Genomic DNA, 18,734 nt, shown 5'->3' with positions numbered 1-18,734 from the left:
CCCCCCAACCTCCGTCGTTGGCGTCGCGACGACGCACGATCACCTACGACCGTTTGGCCCATTAAGCACTACGGACACAATGCTTTTTAAGGACTCACGAAAATATCCGGCAGCCGGAAGAGATTTATCGATTCGCTACAGGATGAACTGTATAACTTAGCCGCCTGAAATATATCCGTTGCTTCCGACAATACAGGAAAATGTCGAATGACGTAACCCGGGGTATCAATTTTCGTGTTTGGAAATGTTTCGAAACGTAGTCATAACCGAGTCGAAATGTTGGTTTCACATTAACCCTGCGAATTCCGCGCTTGAAGGATTAATGGAGAAACTCGGAGTATAACGCTATACAAATAGCTACAAATAGTTACTCGTGTTTCCACTATATTGAGATTTAAACAAAAACTTCTAATACAAATTAGCGGGTAAGTGGATAAGTAAGATAACAAATTTTCTTCCTATTCTCTCCTCGTTATTTTCTCTTTTCTTCCTTTTTGTTTATTGAAATTTGCACTTTCGACAGGATTTGGAGATTCGATAGAAGCGAGAAGTGAGGAGTTACGTGATCAAATATAGTTGTATGTCCGACAATGTATCAATAAGGATTTAGATTTGGATTCGAGACGATAACGCAGATAAACAGACATGAAAACAAGGCTTCGGCAAATTCAGGAGGAGATTTGCGGCACAAGAAACGTTATCATAGACACAAATCAGCATTATTTTACACGAAACTTACACTAACTTCAAAATTTCGGCTGTCGGGTGTCTCCTTATCTTCGGTAAGTTCGTCAGACGATTGTTGAAATAAAAATATTCTACATAATAAATTATCGTTCTTATTATAATAGAATGGTTGTATCAGAAGTACTCGAATCGAAATTTACTTGATCAATGTAGAAGTTTCCGACGCTATCTATTTTTGCGTTTATCTGCGTTCACCTATATGAGCACGATATTCACCACGGTGACTTCACTTCGACAACAATTTCAAAGTCGGTCGTCGGCTATGAAAGCGGATTGAACACGCGACTGCACCGTGACGTCGCCAATGTCGTGCGAAATCAGTGGAAAACCACATTTCCGCAATGCTATGGTCGCGTGGGTCGCGCCACGGCGCAAAGCAAACGCATAATTTAAACTGGAGCGTCGTGTTTTCGTAAACTGCGATTTCCATATTCAATTGAAATACGCATTCCTTTTGCCGGAAGGAGTGATACTCTTGCAGATACATGGCGAACGGTGTCGCGAGCGGACTCTATTAATAAATGCTTTACATATTTCAGTAGGGGAAGGAGTGTAAATGTGGGATGGTTTCAAATGTTAAAAAAGATTATGCTTAAAAATCCAAATATTGAAGGAATAATCGTGAATAATTAGCATATCCCAGAACACGTACTCTTAAAATTAAACATACAATTGAGAGGGTGCATACATGTTTATCAACATGTGTCAAGTCGAGGATCTAAGTAAATGGAATCTTAATACGAAGTAAATAAATTAAGAAAAAAACTTTTTTTATAATGTGAGCTTTTTATTATTTATTCAACATTCAATGTATTTTTACATAAAAAGGACAATGAAAAACACATGTTTTGCAAAACGATTCTAGTGTAATTTTTAAGTTCCCTAATTTCGCCTTATACACATTTATTATTATCAGAAGCCGATTCTTATCATCTTTCGGCGCTCGAATTGGTGCGACGAAATATTTGGGAGCTCGTTGAGATTATTTTTACTATACGAAGGATGTGTCGTCGCATGTGAAGCAACGCAGATTTTCTCCTCGCAGATGGCCAAATCTTGCCGACCAGCCGGCGTCAGGAAGTGTCTCAGAACGGCACGCTGGTGCTGCATCGCGTCGACAGCAGCACCGACCGCGGTGCGTACACGTGCACCGCGAAGAACAAGCAAGGTCGCTCCGATTCGCAGACCATTCACATAGAAGTCAAAGGTAAAGTCTCTCGCTCCTGCGCGTTCGCTCCCTTTCTCCCTTTATCTCAGCGCTCTGCACGCCGATTTGATCCGTTTAAATTGGAACAACAGTGTCCCGCGCGCACGACGTCGATCCGTTCTATCGGGATTTTCCCTCGGGACCACGCGGTCGCAAAGTCGACGGTCGTAATCGCGGCGAAGGCTTCCTCGATGAAACGACGTCGGGTCGACTTATCGGAAGAAATCGCTCGATGCATCACGCCGTGCGGGCGACGCATCCCGCCACTAAATCCGAAAGCCGCGAGGCTTTCCAAATTTTTATCAAACGTTTAACGGTTTCGAACTCCGCCGCAGCGGGGGAAAATAACCGTGCTTATAAAATAGCGGCGTAAGAGGTGATCGTTTTGTACGTCCCCGCACGAGCGGTAAATTGATGTCACGCGGAACAAGATAAGTCGGGTTAGGATAAGCGTTTGATAAAAGAGTTGGAATACGCATCGATGAAACATTCGAATGCATATTTCTCTATGAGGGACCGTTCCGATGGTGCATCAGAATTTTAAATTGATAGCCGACCGCGGAATAGCGAGCGTTTCGTCGAATGTGTGGATTTTTATCCCGCGTATCGAAGCACGGCAATTTCTCTCTCCCTCTCCGTTTCTCTTTCTCTCTCTCTCTATCTTTCTTTCTTTTGCCGGTGCTCGATACACGCGTGACACCGGCAACGATCGTCGTAGGGAAATTTGTAGCGCTTCGCGCGTATAATAGCGCGTTCCCGCGTGTACAATGGAGGTACGGAAGAAGCAGCAGCTCAAGTGCGCGTTATTTCCGAGATCGAACGAGGCCGTCTCTCGCCGTCTGTGATACACGGAGTGCGGGGGAGCTCTCTATGATTTAAAAAGAAATCCCAGTCGCGCTTCATTTCGCCTCTCTCTCTCTCCGCTCGGCCGTAAGACTTCTGTCTCGAAGCGGGATATTTCGTGAGATAAATCACTTCGCAAGCCGCACCGTCGTACGCGTTTATTCTCATGTGCTGTCTATAAAATACGCGTGTCTACAAATTTATCGCCGTCGCAGTGCGTTTATAATAGTCGTAAACGCGATTGTCGTTGGGAACATAAATTGTAATCCGAAAGAAAGTACGTATCCGCGTTGTTGTTTAATTCAAGCGACGTGCCCGATGAGATATTTTTGATGAGACATGTAGAATTAAAAAACAAAACTGTCTTCGTACTCTTATTTCATAAATAGAGAAGGTCGACGGGTATTCCATTATGCGACCAGACATCGCTTTCCGCGGTAGCGTAAAAGTGTAATGATGAAAGTACAATCCGGACCGGAACATCGCTTTATTCGGCCGCAGGTACTGTTGTTCCAAGTACATATAACGCGATCTAGTCCTCAAATATTCTTTCGGCAAATTTTCAATGCGGTGTCCGCGTTCAAATAGCTAGTCGTCATCCTGAAAAGTTTCCTCGGACTAATGACAATTTCAGACGCATGACTTTTATGCTGCGGTCACGCCGAGCTAAGCACGCAGGTAGGATATGTGAAATGCGTTTGCGACAATTACCGAGAACGTTAGATCTCACAAATCTCGAGATCCTTCCCTCACGTAACGGTAACCCAAATCCTTCGAGTCGAGAGGACATCGAGCTGCCAGAGGTCACGTATGTGTGCATGCACAAACGTATACTCGGGAATATTCCGCGAAATGCGATATGTGGCTATTGAAAACTTCGAACTTACAAATTAAAACTTGCGAGCGCACAAATTGCGCGTTGTTCCCTGCGGAATTTCGGGGAAAATCATTCTCTTCCTCGAGAAGCGAAAAATGAGCGATCTCACGGCGGGAAGAAGCGATGCTACATCTACTTGGAGCTGGAATCCGCTGTTCGACGTGCTCCGAAATATTACATAACCGACAGTCCGTTCGCTAGCAGCCACATATGCGCAAGGCACGGACTTCGGCGATCTTTACTCCTCTCGATTCAAGCAAGCGTCCCTCCGGCACGAGCCACCCTCCGACGACGCCGACGTCGGGCAAGAACGACGACGGAGTGCGTCGTCGCGATTTGAAATAAACCTCGTGCTTCCTGTAATTTGCAGTACCGCCTAAAATCGATCCGTTTAGCTTTCCCGACAATATCCAGGCGGGCGCGCGGGTGCACGTGACCTGCGCGGTCAGCGAGGGCGATTCACCCCTGAAGATCAGCTGGCTGAAGGACGGCAGGCCGTTGAAGCCGCGGGAGGCTACCACTCACCATATCGGCGAGTTCGATCTCGCGTTGAGGATACAGAGCGCGTCGACCGCGCATAACGGCAACTATACGTGCGTGGCGAGCAACGATGCCGCCAAAACGTCCCGCACGGCCTCCCTCTTGGTCCATGGTACGCAACCGGTGTCCGGAAACATAGAGGAAAAAGCCTCCCCGACCACCCCTCAACCCTCGAAGCCCGAATCCGAATGTCCCTTACGTGACGGGAGACGAAAACGACGCGACACCGTTCGCGATTCGTTCTTCGAACCGTATTTTATATCTCTGATTTTCATTTCCCGCACGACNTCACGCTCTTCGTCGCGCGCGACCCTCTCGTTTTGAATCCTAGATACAAATAGGGCGATTTTCATTTAGTAACGCGAGTCGATGCAAGCATCGTTTCGCCTTTGTTTCGTATTGAATGAATAACAGAAACAGGACTCATTTCATTGACTACAAAATACCTGAAGACGAATTGAAACGATTTTAAATATAAAATCCGTTTATGAATACCAGGCTAAATATCGTGGAAAATAGATGATCGATATATACACCTTCGATCAAATTCGCTTCTCTATTTATATCTAGGATTCTAGTCTCGAGTTATTGTCCCTCGTCAAGAATTGGCGACTTTTCGTTGCATTTCGCGGAGATTCCGCGCACGCACATGCGATCCGGAGAATTTCTCCGCGGGACATCAGGGGGCGCTCCGGATTCCTCGAATCAATTTCCATGGTCGCAGCGGGGTGACCAATTTTGTTTTCTTAGCGAGCGCAGAGCGCACTCAGGTTCTTCCCTGTCCCCGGAGTTCATACCGTCCTGAAAGTTCTCTCTCTGCGCCGCGCTCTCACGCGCGTCCCTGTCGGCGATCGTTCGCGAGCCGTAACGGGGAAAAATAAGGGGGAAAACGCGACGGTCGCTATTAATCGACGCGCGAGACTCTTCAATCGAGGCCACTCATGTCCGCGCGAATTTCGCGCGCGAACAGATATATCGTGACAGATCGCGTTCCGCGAAGCGAGAAGTGAAAACGCAGTCTCGAATTTCCCCGGGAATTCGAGAGGAGTGGTCTGATCCTTTTTTTTTTCACTTTACCCCCTCCTTCTTCTTCCTCTTCTTTTTTCCGGGCGGAAAAAAGAACGACGGGGTTTTCGATCGGGCGTGATTCGACGCGACGCGTAAAGTAAAAAGCGGGAAGCTCTCCGTCAAAGATAACGCAATCGATGATCACCGCGCGCTCGATTACATCGAGCCGCCGTTCTATTATAAAGGAGGCAAAAATAGCGTCGAGATATTTATCACTCAAAGGGTCTGAAAAATAAGGGACGGCCTGTACACATCCGTAGTCGTCGATGGGCGATGTGTATTACAACCTTTGCCGACGAGACGTACCCTATATGCAGCCGCCCGTCCGCGTTTACGTTCCTCCNGGGGGGGGGGGGGGGTATGACACGTGTGTGTGTGTGCATTAAAAGCGCTTCTTCTTTCGACGGGCAAATCGCCGCGGGCGGAACGGCGAGCGGAGTTCAACGTCGACAACGCGGACGAACAAGTCGCCCGAGGGTGATTTCCGCGTTTCGCCGACGAGCAAAGAACAAACGGGCGAGCGGAGGGGTGGACAGATCGTGCCCCATCCCTCTCTTCGCTCGTCTCTTATACGCGTGTTTTATTTACTCGTACCCTTGGCACGCGCGGAATGAAATTAAGCCGCGAGCAGTCGCGCCGGTGAGCGCGCACTGGTAGAAAGTGACTCTCCTTTTTCTTTTTCTTTATTACTTTTTCTCTCTTCAAAACAATTCCACCTTCATTTCTAATTTTGGTAGGAGACACAAGTCACGTGTGTTTATGAATCGCCGCAAAAAAAGCCTCATCCGCTCCTTAATGAATTCGCTGTGAAATTACCTCGGGCAAAAGTTCCACCGGGAGCCGCCGCTTCTCTCTCTCTCTCTCTCTCTCTCTTTCTCTCTCTCTCTCTCTCTGTCTCTCTCTCCTTCTCTCGTCTTCTCAGCGCGCGTTCGGAAGTAAATATCTAGATAACTAAGTTTAATTAAAAATGGCGTTGAATAGCGCTCGAAAGTAAACGTGCAATGAGATATCCGGGCGAGGATATCGCCATCTCGCGCGAACCGCTCAATTCCCTGGTAATTCCGGCCATTAAATAAATTGCGAATGCGTCGCTCATGGTTTCTCGTGGCGTTCGGAATTAAAGAAAAAAAAAAGAAGAAAGAAAAGAAAAAAACCCAAACCCTGGGTACGAGCGTAGGAAATATTTTAATTCGACGACTCGAGCATACGCGGCGGCCCGTCTCGACCGCTCGTGATTTCAATCTTGGAGGGACGCGCGCGGGTTAACTTGACGTGTTCGCGCAATCGATAATGCCACTCGCCAATTAAGGACGCCGACCGCCAAATTATCTTGCCGAGACGAGGGAGTAACTCGCGCGTCGCGCTACTTCCCGAAACTATGCGACGAAATTTATCAACGCGTCTCCCAGCGAGAGCTTCTTTGTTGCTGTCGCAACCTCCGCCGCCACCACCGTCGTCGTAGCATCTCTCCATCGCCTTTCCTACACCATCTACCACGTTCCTGTACATGTACAGGGGGGACGTTTATGTACATACTTATATGTGTGTATATATATATATATATATATATATATATATGTATATATATATGTATATACATATGTACATATGTATATATACGCCATGTACATACGCGCGACAGACCTCTTTGGGCATTACTCACGTTACGTTGCGCTATCTAGTTCCCTACCGCGGTTCCTCAATTATTCTCAAACAACCACCGCGTTCTGTTCTAATACCCCCGGGGCTCTACCCCGGATGCATCCTGTATTCGTATCACACGGTGCAACGAGGCAGGTTATTATTGTCGTTCCGCGGCATTACGCGCGACGCGACGTACGCATATATGTGTACGTAATCGCATATATGTGTACCCTGACGCTCTCTCTCTTTCTCTCTCGTCGAAAAGTCGACAACTGGGGATGAAGCAGCAGATCCTTCCACTCTCTCTCTTCCTCTCTCTCTCTCTCTCTCTCTCCGGTTGATTGTTTTCGCCACATGCATATTTCGCGAAATACACTGACATCGAAACACTCATAGGGAGAGAGAGAGAGAGAGAGAGAGAGAGAGAGTGAATGAGCGAGAGGGGGAAGGAAGAGAAGGTAACTCGTGGTAACGTATCAAACGTTAGGATGTTTACAACGCCATCGTGGAGTCGTAATCCGTGATACGGACGAACGTCGCCCGGGTTGTTCGCGATTTGCGCCGCGGACGATGGTTCCAATGTGGAACGATAATAAAAAAAAGAAGGGAAAGAGAACAAGTGAGACGAAGGTCGGGCGCCTCGCGGATGATTCGCAGGCGCTTAATAAACGGGAAACGTACGCGAGGGACGTTTCCTGTAACGAATACCGTCGGGCACCGTGACCGCCGTAAGTCGGGAATTGTCTGCATCACCGTTACACGGCGTCCGACGCGAACGGAATACCGTTTCTTGACTCTGCTTTGTTTCACAACTTTCCGTCTTTCTTTTTTTTTCTTTTCTTTTCCATTAAACGTTGCTTCCTTTTCAATACAGACACACTTACGCGACTACACTACTAATCAGTCGAGGCATAACCACGCGCGCTATATCGTCGGGGAAATACCGAGACCGCGACGCGCGCGCCGACCGCACGGCCGAAGTGTGCAATTAAGTAGCAATTAAGTAGCGACGAAGTAGTTTGTTTTTTTCGCAAAACCCCGTTTCCCTTCCTGTTCTTTTCTATCGGCAAAAGAAACGCCGGTTTTACAAAACTATAATTTCACCAGACTCGACTCGTGCAAGCGCGCGTCTGCTCGCTCATCCACTGTTACATCCGCGAGCTGACCCTCGCGATTCCACGATGCAATCAGAGATATGCATCGGGAACCGCCGGGGAAAAAATGTTCTCCCAGCACTCTAGGTAACGCCGTCCCCCGGGCGGAAGGAGACCGACGACCACGGCAACGAGAAAGAGAGAGGTCATCCGATGGACCGGTCATCGTCGGTGCCACGAGGGCCACACGTACGCGCCTACACACGCACACCAATCACACTCACAATCACCTGTTTCTCTCTCTTTTTTGTGCAGTTCCGCCCACGATAGCTCCCTTTAGCTTTAAGAAGGACCTGTCGGAGGGCCTGCGGGCCCAGGTGACCTGCATGGTCGAGAAGGGCGATCCGCCGTTCACGATCATCTGGTCGAAGGACGGCGAGCCGATTTCCGCCCCTGGCACGGCGGCCGCCGCCTTCGGCTCCGCTGCCGCCGCCGCCGCGACCGTTAACGATCCCCGACACTCGCAGACACCACCTGGGCTGCGCGTAACCAACATTGACGCCCATTCCAGCGCCATAGTTATCGAGCGCGTCACCGCCGCGCACACCGGCAACTATACTTGCCTGGCGCGCAATTCGGTGGCCGAGGTCCTCTGGACGGCCGAGTTGATCGTTCGTGGTAAAGTAGAGAGCCAGCTACCGCGGAACGCACCGAGTCTGTGTCTCGTTTATTTTTCTCTATCTCTCACACGTCACTGTCTTGCACCTGGCAGCGCACCATTGTCTTTGCGACGGTGCAGCGACGGCGGCCGATGATGATGGGGTCGTAGGGTGAAACGATCCTATAATGACCTTGGAGTCTACGATGAAGAAGGGTAAAGGAATCGAGTTGGCTCTGAAGTACTCGCTTAATATTGTGAAGGCAGAATTTACATCTGTTTCTACTACCATCGTAGTGTGAATTTAATCGACGACTAACTCGACGGGATCGACCAGTCGCATCGGCTGGGCTGTGACAATCAAATTGCGATTGACCGATTCCGCTGAGTTAATGGTTCGATTAAATTTAAACCGTGATGCTTTGGAAACCGGCACTAATTGGCGCCACTTTAGATTTCGCAGCTGTGAGCGTTTGAGTACATAAAATTTAACATAGCTCTGTCAATTTTACAACTGTCTGCCGATTGATAAAGACAAAAACAGCGATTGTCTTAACTTATAATTGTGTCGCTTATTTTATTAAGTATTGCGTTTTCATACATAAACATATATAAAACTTTACCTCGCGATATGCAGACGTGGATTAATCAACGATACCCGGCTACGAGCGACGTTATCCACTGTCTACCGGTGCTCCGCGCCACGGAAGCGGCGAAAGGCACGATTTAGATCAATCGTAGCGGCAGAGCGTGATATTAATTTCCTGGCGATCAGTTGGGGCGAGAGTTCCGCGATATAAAAATGGAGGGGTTTTCGATTTGAATGTCACCCTCCGATCCCATTCACTCGCCGGCCGCTGTGTCGCCGTCACGTAAGCGCAGCCGCAGCCGCCGCAGCAGCAGCAGCCACCGCAGCCGTCTGTCGGAAAGTAGCATGATGCGAGTCACACTAGGGCTGCGGGCGATGCTCGGGATTTTGTAGCCGAGCGGATATCCGGGTATCGGCGAGGACGTCGATCGTCCGCGCGCGCGGAATTCGAACGCGACGGTGTGGTCTCTCTCTTTCTCTTTCGAGCTTTGTGCCCGAAAGTAATATCCGTTCCCTCCGTGAGTTATGACGCAGACACGCTGTTAAGCGGAGGGTCCGCGCACGCGTTATTGCCGGCGGCTGATAATCGCGGGAAAAATCGCGCTGATCCCGCGCGAATCCGCCAAGCAAATCGTGCGTCTCGCCGCCGACAACACTCGCAGTCGTCCGGTCGGTTCGCGATGTAATAATCGCGATCTAATTAGCCGATATTGCACGGTGTAATTAACTGGAACGCGCGTGGGACGTCCCATGGGAAGTGGGAGCTGGTCCGGGAAATGAAGCAGATAAAGTTGTATTGACTCGCAGGACCGGGGGCGAAGCGATTATTAAATTACGACGACTTAATGCGATATACGAGAAGAGAGCAGCATCGATTGCATCGGCGTGTAGATACTCGTTAATGACCCGATAACGTGAAATTATCGATGTTTTATCCGTTTTACTTACCGCCAGGATTCCCTCGCTCTCGTGAAATAATGCACGCGCGCGGCCTGAACATTTTCCAAGTTACGGAGCTGCAAAGCAATGAAATGTGCTTGGTTTAAAGTGAGTGTAAATTACTGCGATACTCCTCGACAAATTGTCACTTGGATTAAAACGTCGAGTACTGCGTGGGTCATCGGTGATCCACGTTGGACTTTCCGTTCAGGCCGCACATACATAGTTTACGTTATTTCTTCCTCTTCGTATAATAAAGATTTTTGCAGTCTTATAAATACTATAAGATATATCTTATAATAAAAAATACGATAACATAGGTCGTGACGCCCACGCGGCCTGAGTGGAAAGCCACGTGAAATTGGCGCTCAACGTGTTAAATAAATTTTACTTAGACCAAGTGAATATATTTGATTTGGCAAATATTTCACTTGGATCAAGCAAATTTATTACTCGATCCAGGTAAAAATCTGCTAAGGAATATTGGAGTAATTATTCACATTGAGTCTAGCACTTTTTGTTCTTCCGCGCACGATGTTCTCGATTTCACTTCGATATTTTGTTCAGTACTTCCGTATCCGCGGCGAGCGAGATTGTCCGCGAGATTCTCCCATTAAATTCTCGAGAGTCGCGGCCGGGGATTTTTTCGCGCGAGCATATCGCGCGCGAGCGTTACTCGGATACACACGAGATGCGCGGAACAATTCGCCATCCGGATAAACGGACAACAGCGCCGTCCGGATAAACGCAGCTCTAGAGTCCTTTTTTCGAGACGATACGCGCGAAATGACGCAGCAGCAGCAGCAGCAGCCGCCGCCGCCGCCCAGCCAACAATCCGTCGCACCAACGCACTTGAGCACAGCATAATATAGCGTTTCACCCCCACGGTCACCGTATATTTTCCATCTAGATATGTATCTAACACGAGCGCACCGTCCAACTCGCACCTCTCTCTGCCCCTTGTCGCGATAATTAAGTACTGCGATCGCACATCGCCTCGGACGCGATTAATTTCGCGAGTGTCTAACGCAGGGGTACCCAACCGACATCGACAGCCGAGGCTTCGTGAAAAACCTGGCGGGAATAGCGACGCGTTCTTTTCCTCTTTCGATGAGAATTTGTGCCTCCGTAAGTGCGCGGTCGTCAGGAAAACTCACGACTCAAATACGCCGACCGATGTCGTATTGGGTACCACTGATGTAAGAAACGAGACACGACGCGTGGGATGCAGAAATATACATAATATATGGAATGAGAAGTAACATGTCGCTATTATGTGTAACGTCGATATTGAGATAATAATATCGCAATACGAGAATAATAATGGGTGAAAGACGAGCTGAGAGCGATCTCTGTGATTATCAAAGAACAATTTTGACATTAGCACGAGATGGAATACGAAGAGATTCGTTTTGCGTACTTGCGAACGCTTGTCTGCTTCTTGCCATATTTATTTTATCAGTAATAACGGAGCAGTAAGCGCCATATTTAATTAATGTATCTGTCACCGGCGTCCACCATTATCTGCCACCTTTCAGGCAGTTATCTGACTTCATTTTTCGAGTCGGCGAGATTATCGACGACCCGACGAACTTCCGCAAGTACCTAATATCAATATTTACTCATTCAAATGTTTACGTTCACTTGTCGTAGCTAAGCATCGTGTCTCGTTCTTAACATATCCGAACGACGAAGAAGGGAACCGAACAATAATTGAGAGGCCGATCGCCGGCCGATACGAAGTCCGTGCGTTTGTCGTGTCCGATACGATCGCAGTAGTGTAGAATGAACGATGTATTGCATGCGAGGGCCAACAGGCACTTTACGAAATTCGGCTTCGCATATAGCACCACTCCGTCTTGAGCCAGCGAGTTAGACGAGCCAGCAGCAGCAGCAACAGCAGCAGCAGCAGCAGCAGCAATCTCGTAGTTCAATTTGGAGCACCGAGTCACGTTCACTTCACCCAGCACACGCATATCTGCACTGACACGTTTTTCAGTTATTTTTCTCTCTTATTTGGTCCCGAGCGCCACTAATCCCTTGGCACCGGCTCCCCGTTGCGCGACGCTCGCTCCTCGTTTCTTTCCTCCGTCTACACTTTCTTTTTTCCCCGACGTCACGAAAATTCGTATGCCACCTATCCATTTCGCCTCGCACCGAGAAGAACTGGTCTCGCTCGTTCCGAACGTTTGCCAGAGAAACGAAAGGAGAAAGAAAAAGCACACGCGGGTTGTTGATGCGAAATCGCTACCACATTGAAGGGAACGGAAGGACCGAAGAATCCAAGAATCGCGATGATATTAATCTATATTGTCGCGGAAACGTATAATCGTCGTGGCGTTACGAAATTAATAATTGGCTCGTTCACTCGATAATCTGATATCGTGTGCGTACAAATGCACGTGACATTTCTTAAACACAGCAGATCCAGAGAAATAGCAAATCCTTTTGCTCAATTTTTACAATTACACGTACGACACATGCAGATATATCCTTCGTCCGCTCGACCGTTCAATTATTAATCGCAACCGGGCAATAATTCGCTCGCTAACGCATAAATACACAGCGCATTATGCAAATGATCGCGCGAATAATTCGACGCGCAAACGTTCGGCGGCGAGACGCGCACATTTTGCGCACTGTGTATATTTGTACGCAACAATTGATCGTGCACATTCGTATATGGTATTGGGTCGAAATGCTCGCACAGCACCGATTTATCGTATCGCTCTGTTCTCTGTGGTTATCGCGGTGTTTATCGTCGATATTATTTCACCGTTTGTCGCCACTGAAAAAAAATACACCCTCCACCGCGCGCATTTGGCACCGTTTTTCTCTGCACTTTTCTCCCTCCATTCTTCCACCCTATTCCTTTATCTCTCTCTCTCTCTCTCTCTCTCTCTCTCTCTCTCTCTCTCTCTCTCTCTCTCTCTCTCTCCAATCTCTCTGCTTGTCTCTCTGTGTGTCCATTTTTTCTCTCGTCACAATATGCACGAGACAAAGAGAGAGGGAGGAAGAGCGAGAGAGAAAAAGAGAGGGAAAGCAATTCGCCAATGCATTTGGCGGACAGTCCGTAATTTTTATCAGCGAAAGTTTCGCGCCGTTTATCCGCAATCCCGAGAGGGCACTCCAGCTCTCTCCCTCGCGCATACCTTCAAATCCTATTTTTCTTTACTTTCGCGGCTGAAGTAGGAAGTTGCAGTAGGCCAATCCTCTCCCCGGGAACTTTTCGCTCTTGCCTCGGCGCAATAAGCTTAGGTAGAAAAATGCGCGACGGGGTCCGGGAGTGTGTCTCCGCGCAAATTCGATGTTCGCGTTAAGACGCGATTTTGTCGAGATCAGTTACGCTAATAATAATCTCTCGGCTTAATTATTCGTCCGGACGAAAATTCGATCCACGATCATACCTAGAGAAGATCTGATCAGAGTCCGTCTCCCTCTGATTAACGGTGATTATTCATAAAAGATAATTAACCGTCTGAAATGAAAATGATCTCGATCTGAGATTGAATGAAGCATATATTGTTATTTCAAAATACATTCGCTGCTTAAATCGATCTGAATCGCTCTAAACATCAAACGTGCCGCTTTGGTGAAAACGGAAAATTAGTTTTACAATGAAAAAATTTCGTCGAAATCTTCGGTGTTGAGAAATTTGCAATATTCACGAATTGCCGTAAGCGGTGGAGGGACACGCGCGAATCTTATCGGGACGAACGGAATAAATCGATTGGACTCCCGTACCGCGTCGCTGTAGTGGCATTCACATATCAGGGGACGACCTGAGGCAATCGATTAATGATCGTGCATTGTGGATCAGTGCCGCCACGCTGGGTGGTGGAGCCGCAGGATGCCCATGCGTCGGAAGGGATGCCCAGGTTGAGCCTGCATTGCCACGCCGATGGCTTCCCGCCGCCGTTGGTCACGTGGCGACGCGGCAGCGGCAAGAAACCCGGCAATTATCACGACATAGCCAGCCACGAACACATGCAGGATCTGAGGATACACTCCAACGGGTCACTGGTATTCGGTCGAGTGCAGGAGGACCACGAGGGCTTCTATCTGTGCGAGGCTGTGAACGGGATCGGAGCTGGACTCAGCAAAGTCGTATATCTCACTGTCAACGGTACGTCCACAAATTTCCGATTCTTTCAGCGAATCTCTGCTATCTACTCTCTAAATTTCTTGAAGTGAAACCTCACTCCGAGCGGTAGTGAAAATATCGGAATGGAGTGACATTCCACCTTTCACAAGAGTAAATGTTCCACTCCCGCTGTAGAGTGAATGTTTCATTTGTTTGGAATGAATATTTCGTTCGGTCGGAGTGAACGTTTTGTCCTAAAAAGAGTGAATTCTTTTAATTTATATTATTTAACATGTGAAATACGATTTTTATTTTTGTGTAGAAAATAACTGAAATTCACCCCGCGTCACAGGGTGGAAGAACTCTCTCAATAAAAGTGAAAAGCCTCCCCAATTCGGGTTACTTGACTGCAATTCTATTTTTCGCTTGAAACGCAGCGATATTTCTCTCTTTATCGTCTGATTGCAAAGAAATGATTTCTTACGATAAGCGTGGAACGCTTTATTTATTTATTTATTTCTCACTACTTGCGGTTATTGACAGTGCTTTAATATTAACAACTCACGAGATAAAATGTTCTCCCCGATGTTCCCCTGGGAAAGCTTATTCCTCCGCTAATTGGTGATTAGCCCTAATTGGATTTCACGGAATTTCCGAGTATTATCGGCGACGTGACAATTGGCCCATGAAATCAATTAAATCCGCTTTGACCTACTGACGCAACGGGAAAATATTTTCTAACAAAATAATCAAATTGCTCGGACACTTTGGAGTTTCTGCAGAGCACGATCTGTTGGTTTTCAGAGCAAACATTAGCGTGAAGCGTATTTTCGATAATGTGTCTTGGAAGATAACGTCGAGTGTAAATATAGAAATTCGATATAATTCGGTATAAATACTGTAAATATATAAATTCGGTGTAAACACATAAACATGCGCATCTTTTAATTCTGAGTTCCAGATTTCCAAACTTTGATTCCTTCTATAAAAATGAGATACCAATGAAGGCAAATGAAAACTTAATTCCAAATCAGCTGTAAAATAGGAGATCCATTTAAAAACATAATTTATTAAAATATAACGTTATAATATAATTTGTAATATTAAATTACATTATCCCAGACAGCATTACATCTAAAATCGCATCATCAAACGTATTTAAGACATATATTTAAGACACTTTATAAAAAGACGTCATGAGTCGATTTTAAAGTCGATAAGCTACTTAGAATACGATATTAACCAAACTTAATTAACTCGATAAGGCGAGGGAATTTTTCCGTTTTTGTCAATTTTTCCACATTATCGGTCAGTCTGATACATTCGTCATTTTCCGCGAAAGTCCAATTTGATCAAGAGACAACTTCGAGACAGCGACCGCATTCTAAACTAAACGCACGCTTCGATTCTGCACGTGCACTGTTCCCTGACGCAGTTCCCGCGCATTTCGTGGAGAAACATCGCAACCAGACGGCGCGGCTAGGCTCGAATGCCTCGTTGCGCTGCGAGGCGAAGGGCGATCATCCGTTGAAAATAGTCTGGAAGAAAGCCGGCTCCCAATTGGAGCCGAAACTTCCCGATTACCGTTACACTCTGAAAGAGGACAACACCACTGACGGCACCATAAGCGTCCTCGGCTTCGTCAGCACCAGCCGAGAAGACAGCGGAAGGTATTTCTGCATCGCCTCCAATTCCTACGGCCGCGACGAGATGACGATTCATCTTTATATTCAAGGTAGGAGGACACAGAAAACAGATTTATCTGGATTCCGAGGGAAAGCTCTCGGGGGCCGCTTGCGCGCGTCAAATTACGAAAATAAATGTGGAAATCCGGCCGAACGAAGCGGTAACAAGCCAGCAATTTTAGCAACATCAGCTAAAAAAAGAGCGCGGAAGCGGTGGAGGGGGGGGGATAAAACGACGAAAATAATCGCGATAATGAGCAGCAACGTTAATAATTGTCAGCGTAAAGGTATAAGGTTATTAATGGAACGCATGAAATTATTACGAAGCCAGCTATCGCTGTATTGCCTTCGGGGCATCGCCAGATGTTTATGCGTGGGGCTATTCCGCTGCATGTAATTATCGTAATGTATACAGGCACTCGACAACGCGTCCATTTAATTTAATGTACGTCCGCGCAAGTACGCGCGCCGCGAGATAGATGAGCAGCGGCTCTCGCGCGCGTACGTGTTCTCCAAAATGAGATACGTTTCGAGCGGACGTATTGTGCCGGNCCGTGAAATATGCATAATGGGGGGGGGGGGGGACGCGACAATCGTGCCGTAACTGAAAATTATTCCGTCGGACGCGACGCGCGCACCGGATTAGACGGGAATTCTCAACTAATTATCAAACTCTAATTTCACGCTCGCGAGAATTAAACCAATGCGATTCTGTATCGCGGGTGGAATCATGTCGGGATCACATCTTGGGCAAATTCTTGAAAATTTCCGTTAATATAAATTTCCTTTCTCATTAATAAGGTAGATTCTTTTTAATTGAGGGAATAAATATTTGAAGAAATATGTTAGATGAGAATATTCGTGTATTCTCATACGCCTGTAAGATCAGATCGTGGGAAATTGCTTGAACACCATTGGACATGAAGGATCCAGCGAAATGATATCAATGTTGCGCACAGAACCCCCAGATTTCCCACGGAACCTTCACGTGATCGAGAAGGGCAGTCGTCACATCAACCTGGGCTGGACGACCAGTCAGGACGGGAATAGTCCGATCACCCAGTATATAATCGAGTACAAAACCGAATCAGGTGAGTGTAATCGTAACGTCGCGGTTAACTCGACTCGACGTTGTGGAAACTCGACGTAGGAGTAATAGACGACCCAATGAATCGATATGGCAGCGGAAACGTCGGGCACTAATAATGACCTGGAATATCAAAATTATAATGTACGACCGATAAGAATCAGTCAATTCTCTGCGGACCAGTGCGCGACACTTTCGAACAGCCCGCACTAATAGAAAATTATAGTTGGTTTCGGCGCCAAACATATCTTTTAATCAACAAAGAATAGTCAGGAGGACAATTTAGCTAGTATGTGTTACCATAAGCTTACATGTATATTACTGCTATAAAGTACGTTTGGCGTCGAAAAAAGCGATTTTCTCTCGGTGCACGTTTCCGGCCATTGATTCTCCGGATTATCGCCTCTGGAATGACCGCTCTATCTTTCAGAGGTGTGGCACGATCACACGTTTCACACGACGGTGCCGGGTACACGTGCTCATGGCCACGTGAGCGGCTTGCGTCCTGCGGTCACTTACCAGTTCCGGATATACGCGGACAACGAACTAGGTCGGAGTCAAGCGAGCGACGTAGGTATCGGCCAGAACCGACCGGGCATTTACAAGTCAAATCCTTCTCGTCGACGCTCGTTTCGTCGCCGACCACCCTCCCTCTTCCCTTTCACCCTGACTCTCGCTCGTTCTCGCCCCCGAGAATTAAAACAATTGGGACACCCAGGTCGGGGACCGGGCGTCGATCGATAGGCGCGCGTAAAAAAAGCTATCTCACCTCGCGAAACGAATCTCTCTCTCTCTCTTTCTTTTTCCGTCGCCTCTCGACGAATATGCCGGCGCATCGTTGGCCTGGATTTAAATTGCGCCGCTGCCCTTTCGAGCATATCGACCCTCTCATGCTCCTTTTTTTCTTCGTCCTCGCCGCGAGGAAGAATTCGCGTTTAAGGAAAACAGGCTGCGGAGCGTCGCGACGCTTTGAAGTGAAATATCGGGCGCATCCGACCGAATTCGTTCCTATCGCCGTGGAATCCCGTGGTGACGCGCGATCCTCTTTCCGCGTGTTTCCCCGAACGCCGGATGTTGGAATTAAAGATTCTTCCCAGCCGCCGTTAACTGCCGCCGATTGCTCGCCGTCACCGCGATTGCCGTTGCGATCGTTTACGTCTTATTTCGTCGCGCGATTCCGCCCTGTTTGAACGGTGTAATTTTTCTTTTATCTCTCAACTCGCTCTCGTTATCGGGGGAGGAGGCAAATTCGATCGCGTGCAAAATGAAATAACGAAAAAAGCGCAGGCCACACATCCGGATCACGGTTTTTGTCATTCGGCGAATTTCGCGTCTCGAATTAACCGCGGGCTGAAAAATTGGGAGAAAAAATCAGGATTTCAGTTTCGAGGCGATTTATTTAAACGAAAAAAATCGCCGTGGCGAAAATGAAGGCGAAAGTGAACGGGCTGCGCCGGGGGCTACCAGCGGGCTTTTCCGGTTTTTTTCCAGATTTTAGAGGCAACGACGGAAGGGGAGAAGCCGGGCGGGCCGCCGCGAAATCTCAAGGTTGATCCCATCAGTTCGACCGAGTTCAACGTCACCTGGGACCCACCCGATCATGATTTATGGAACGGAGAGATACTTGGTTATCATGTCGGCTACAAGGAACAGAGGTAACGGCCGAAAACAC

General features: G+C 47.6%; 1 protein-coding gene across 1 annotated transcript in view; it reads left to right on the top strand.

Moving 5' to 3' along the window:
* Positions 1–18,734, top strand: part of LOC106741514 (Down syndrome cell adhesion molecule-like protein Dscam2) — a 177,459-nt gene that overhangs the window by 147,397 nt on the left and 11,328 nt on the right. Inside the window, exons 10-16 of the mRNA XM_014613628.1 lie at positions 1,793–1,954; positions 8,336–8,698; positions 14,027–14,332; positions 15,726–16,025; positions 16,935–17,066; positions 17,493–17,632; positions 18,554–18,717. Coding sequence (XP_014469114.1) covers positions 1,793–1,954; positions 8,336–8,698; positions 14,027–14,332; positions 15,726–16,025; positions 16,935–17,066; positions 17,493–17,632; positions 18,554–18,717 — 1,567 coding nt within the window. The remainder of the gene's footprint in view (positions 1–1,792; positions 1,955–8,335; positions 8,699–14,026; positions 14,333–15,725; positions 16,026–16,934; positions 17,067–17,492; positions 17,633–18,553; positions 18,718–18,734) is intronic.

Source organism: Dinoponera quadriceps, unplaced genomic scaffold (assembly GCF_001313825.1).
Source record: "Dinoponera quadriceps isolate SergipeBrazil2010 unplaced genomic scaffold, ASM131382v1 scaffold405, whole genome shotgun sequence".
NCBI classification, from domain to species: domain Eukaryota; kingdom Metazoa; phylum Arthropoda; class Insecta; order Hymenoptera; family Formicidae; genus Dinoponera; species Dinoponera quadriceps.
Note: the sequence above shows the minus strand (reverse complement) of the source record. Positions and strands in the feature narration are given on the sequence as shown.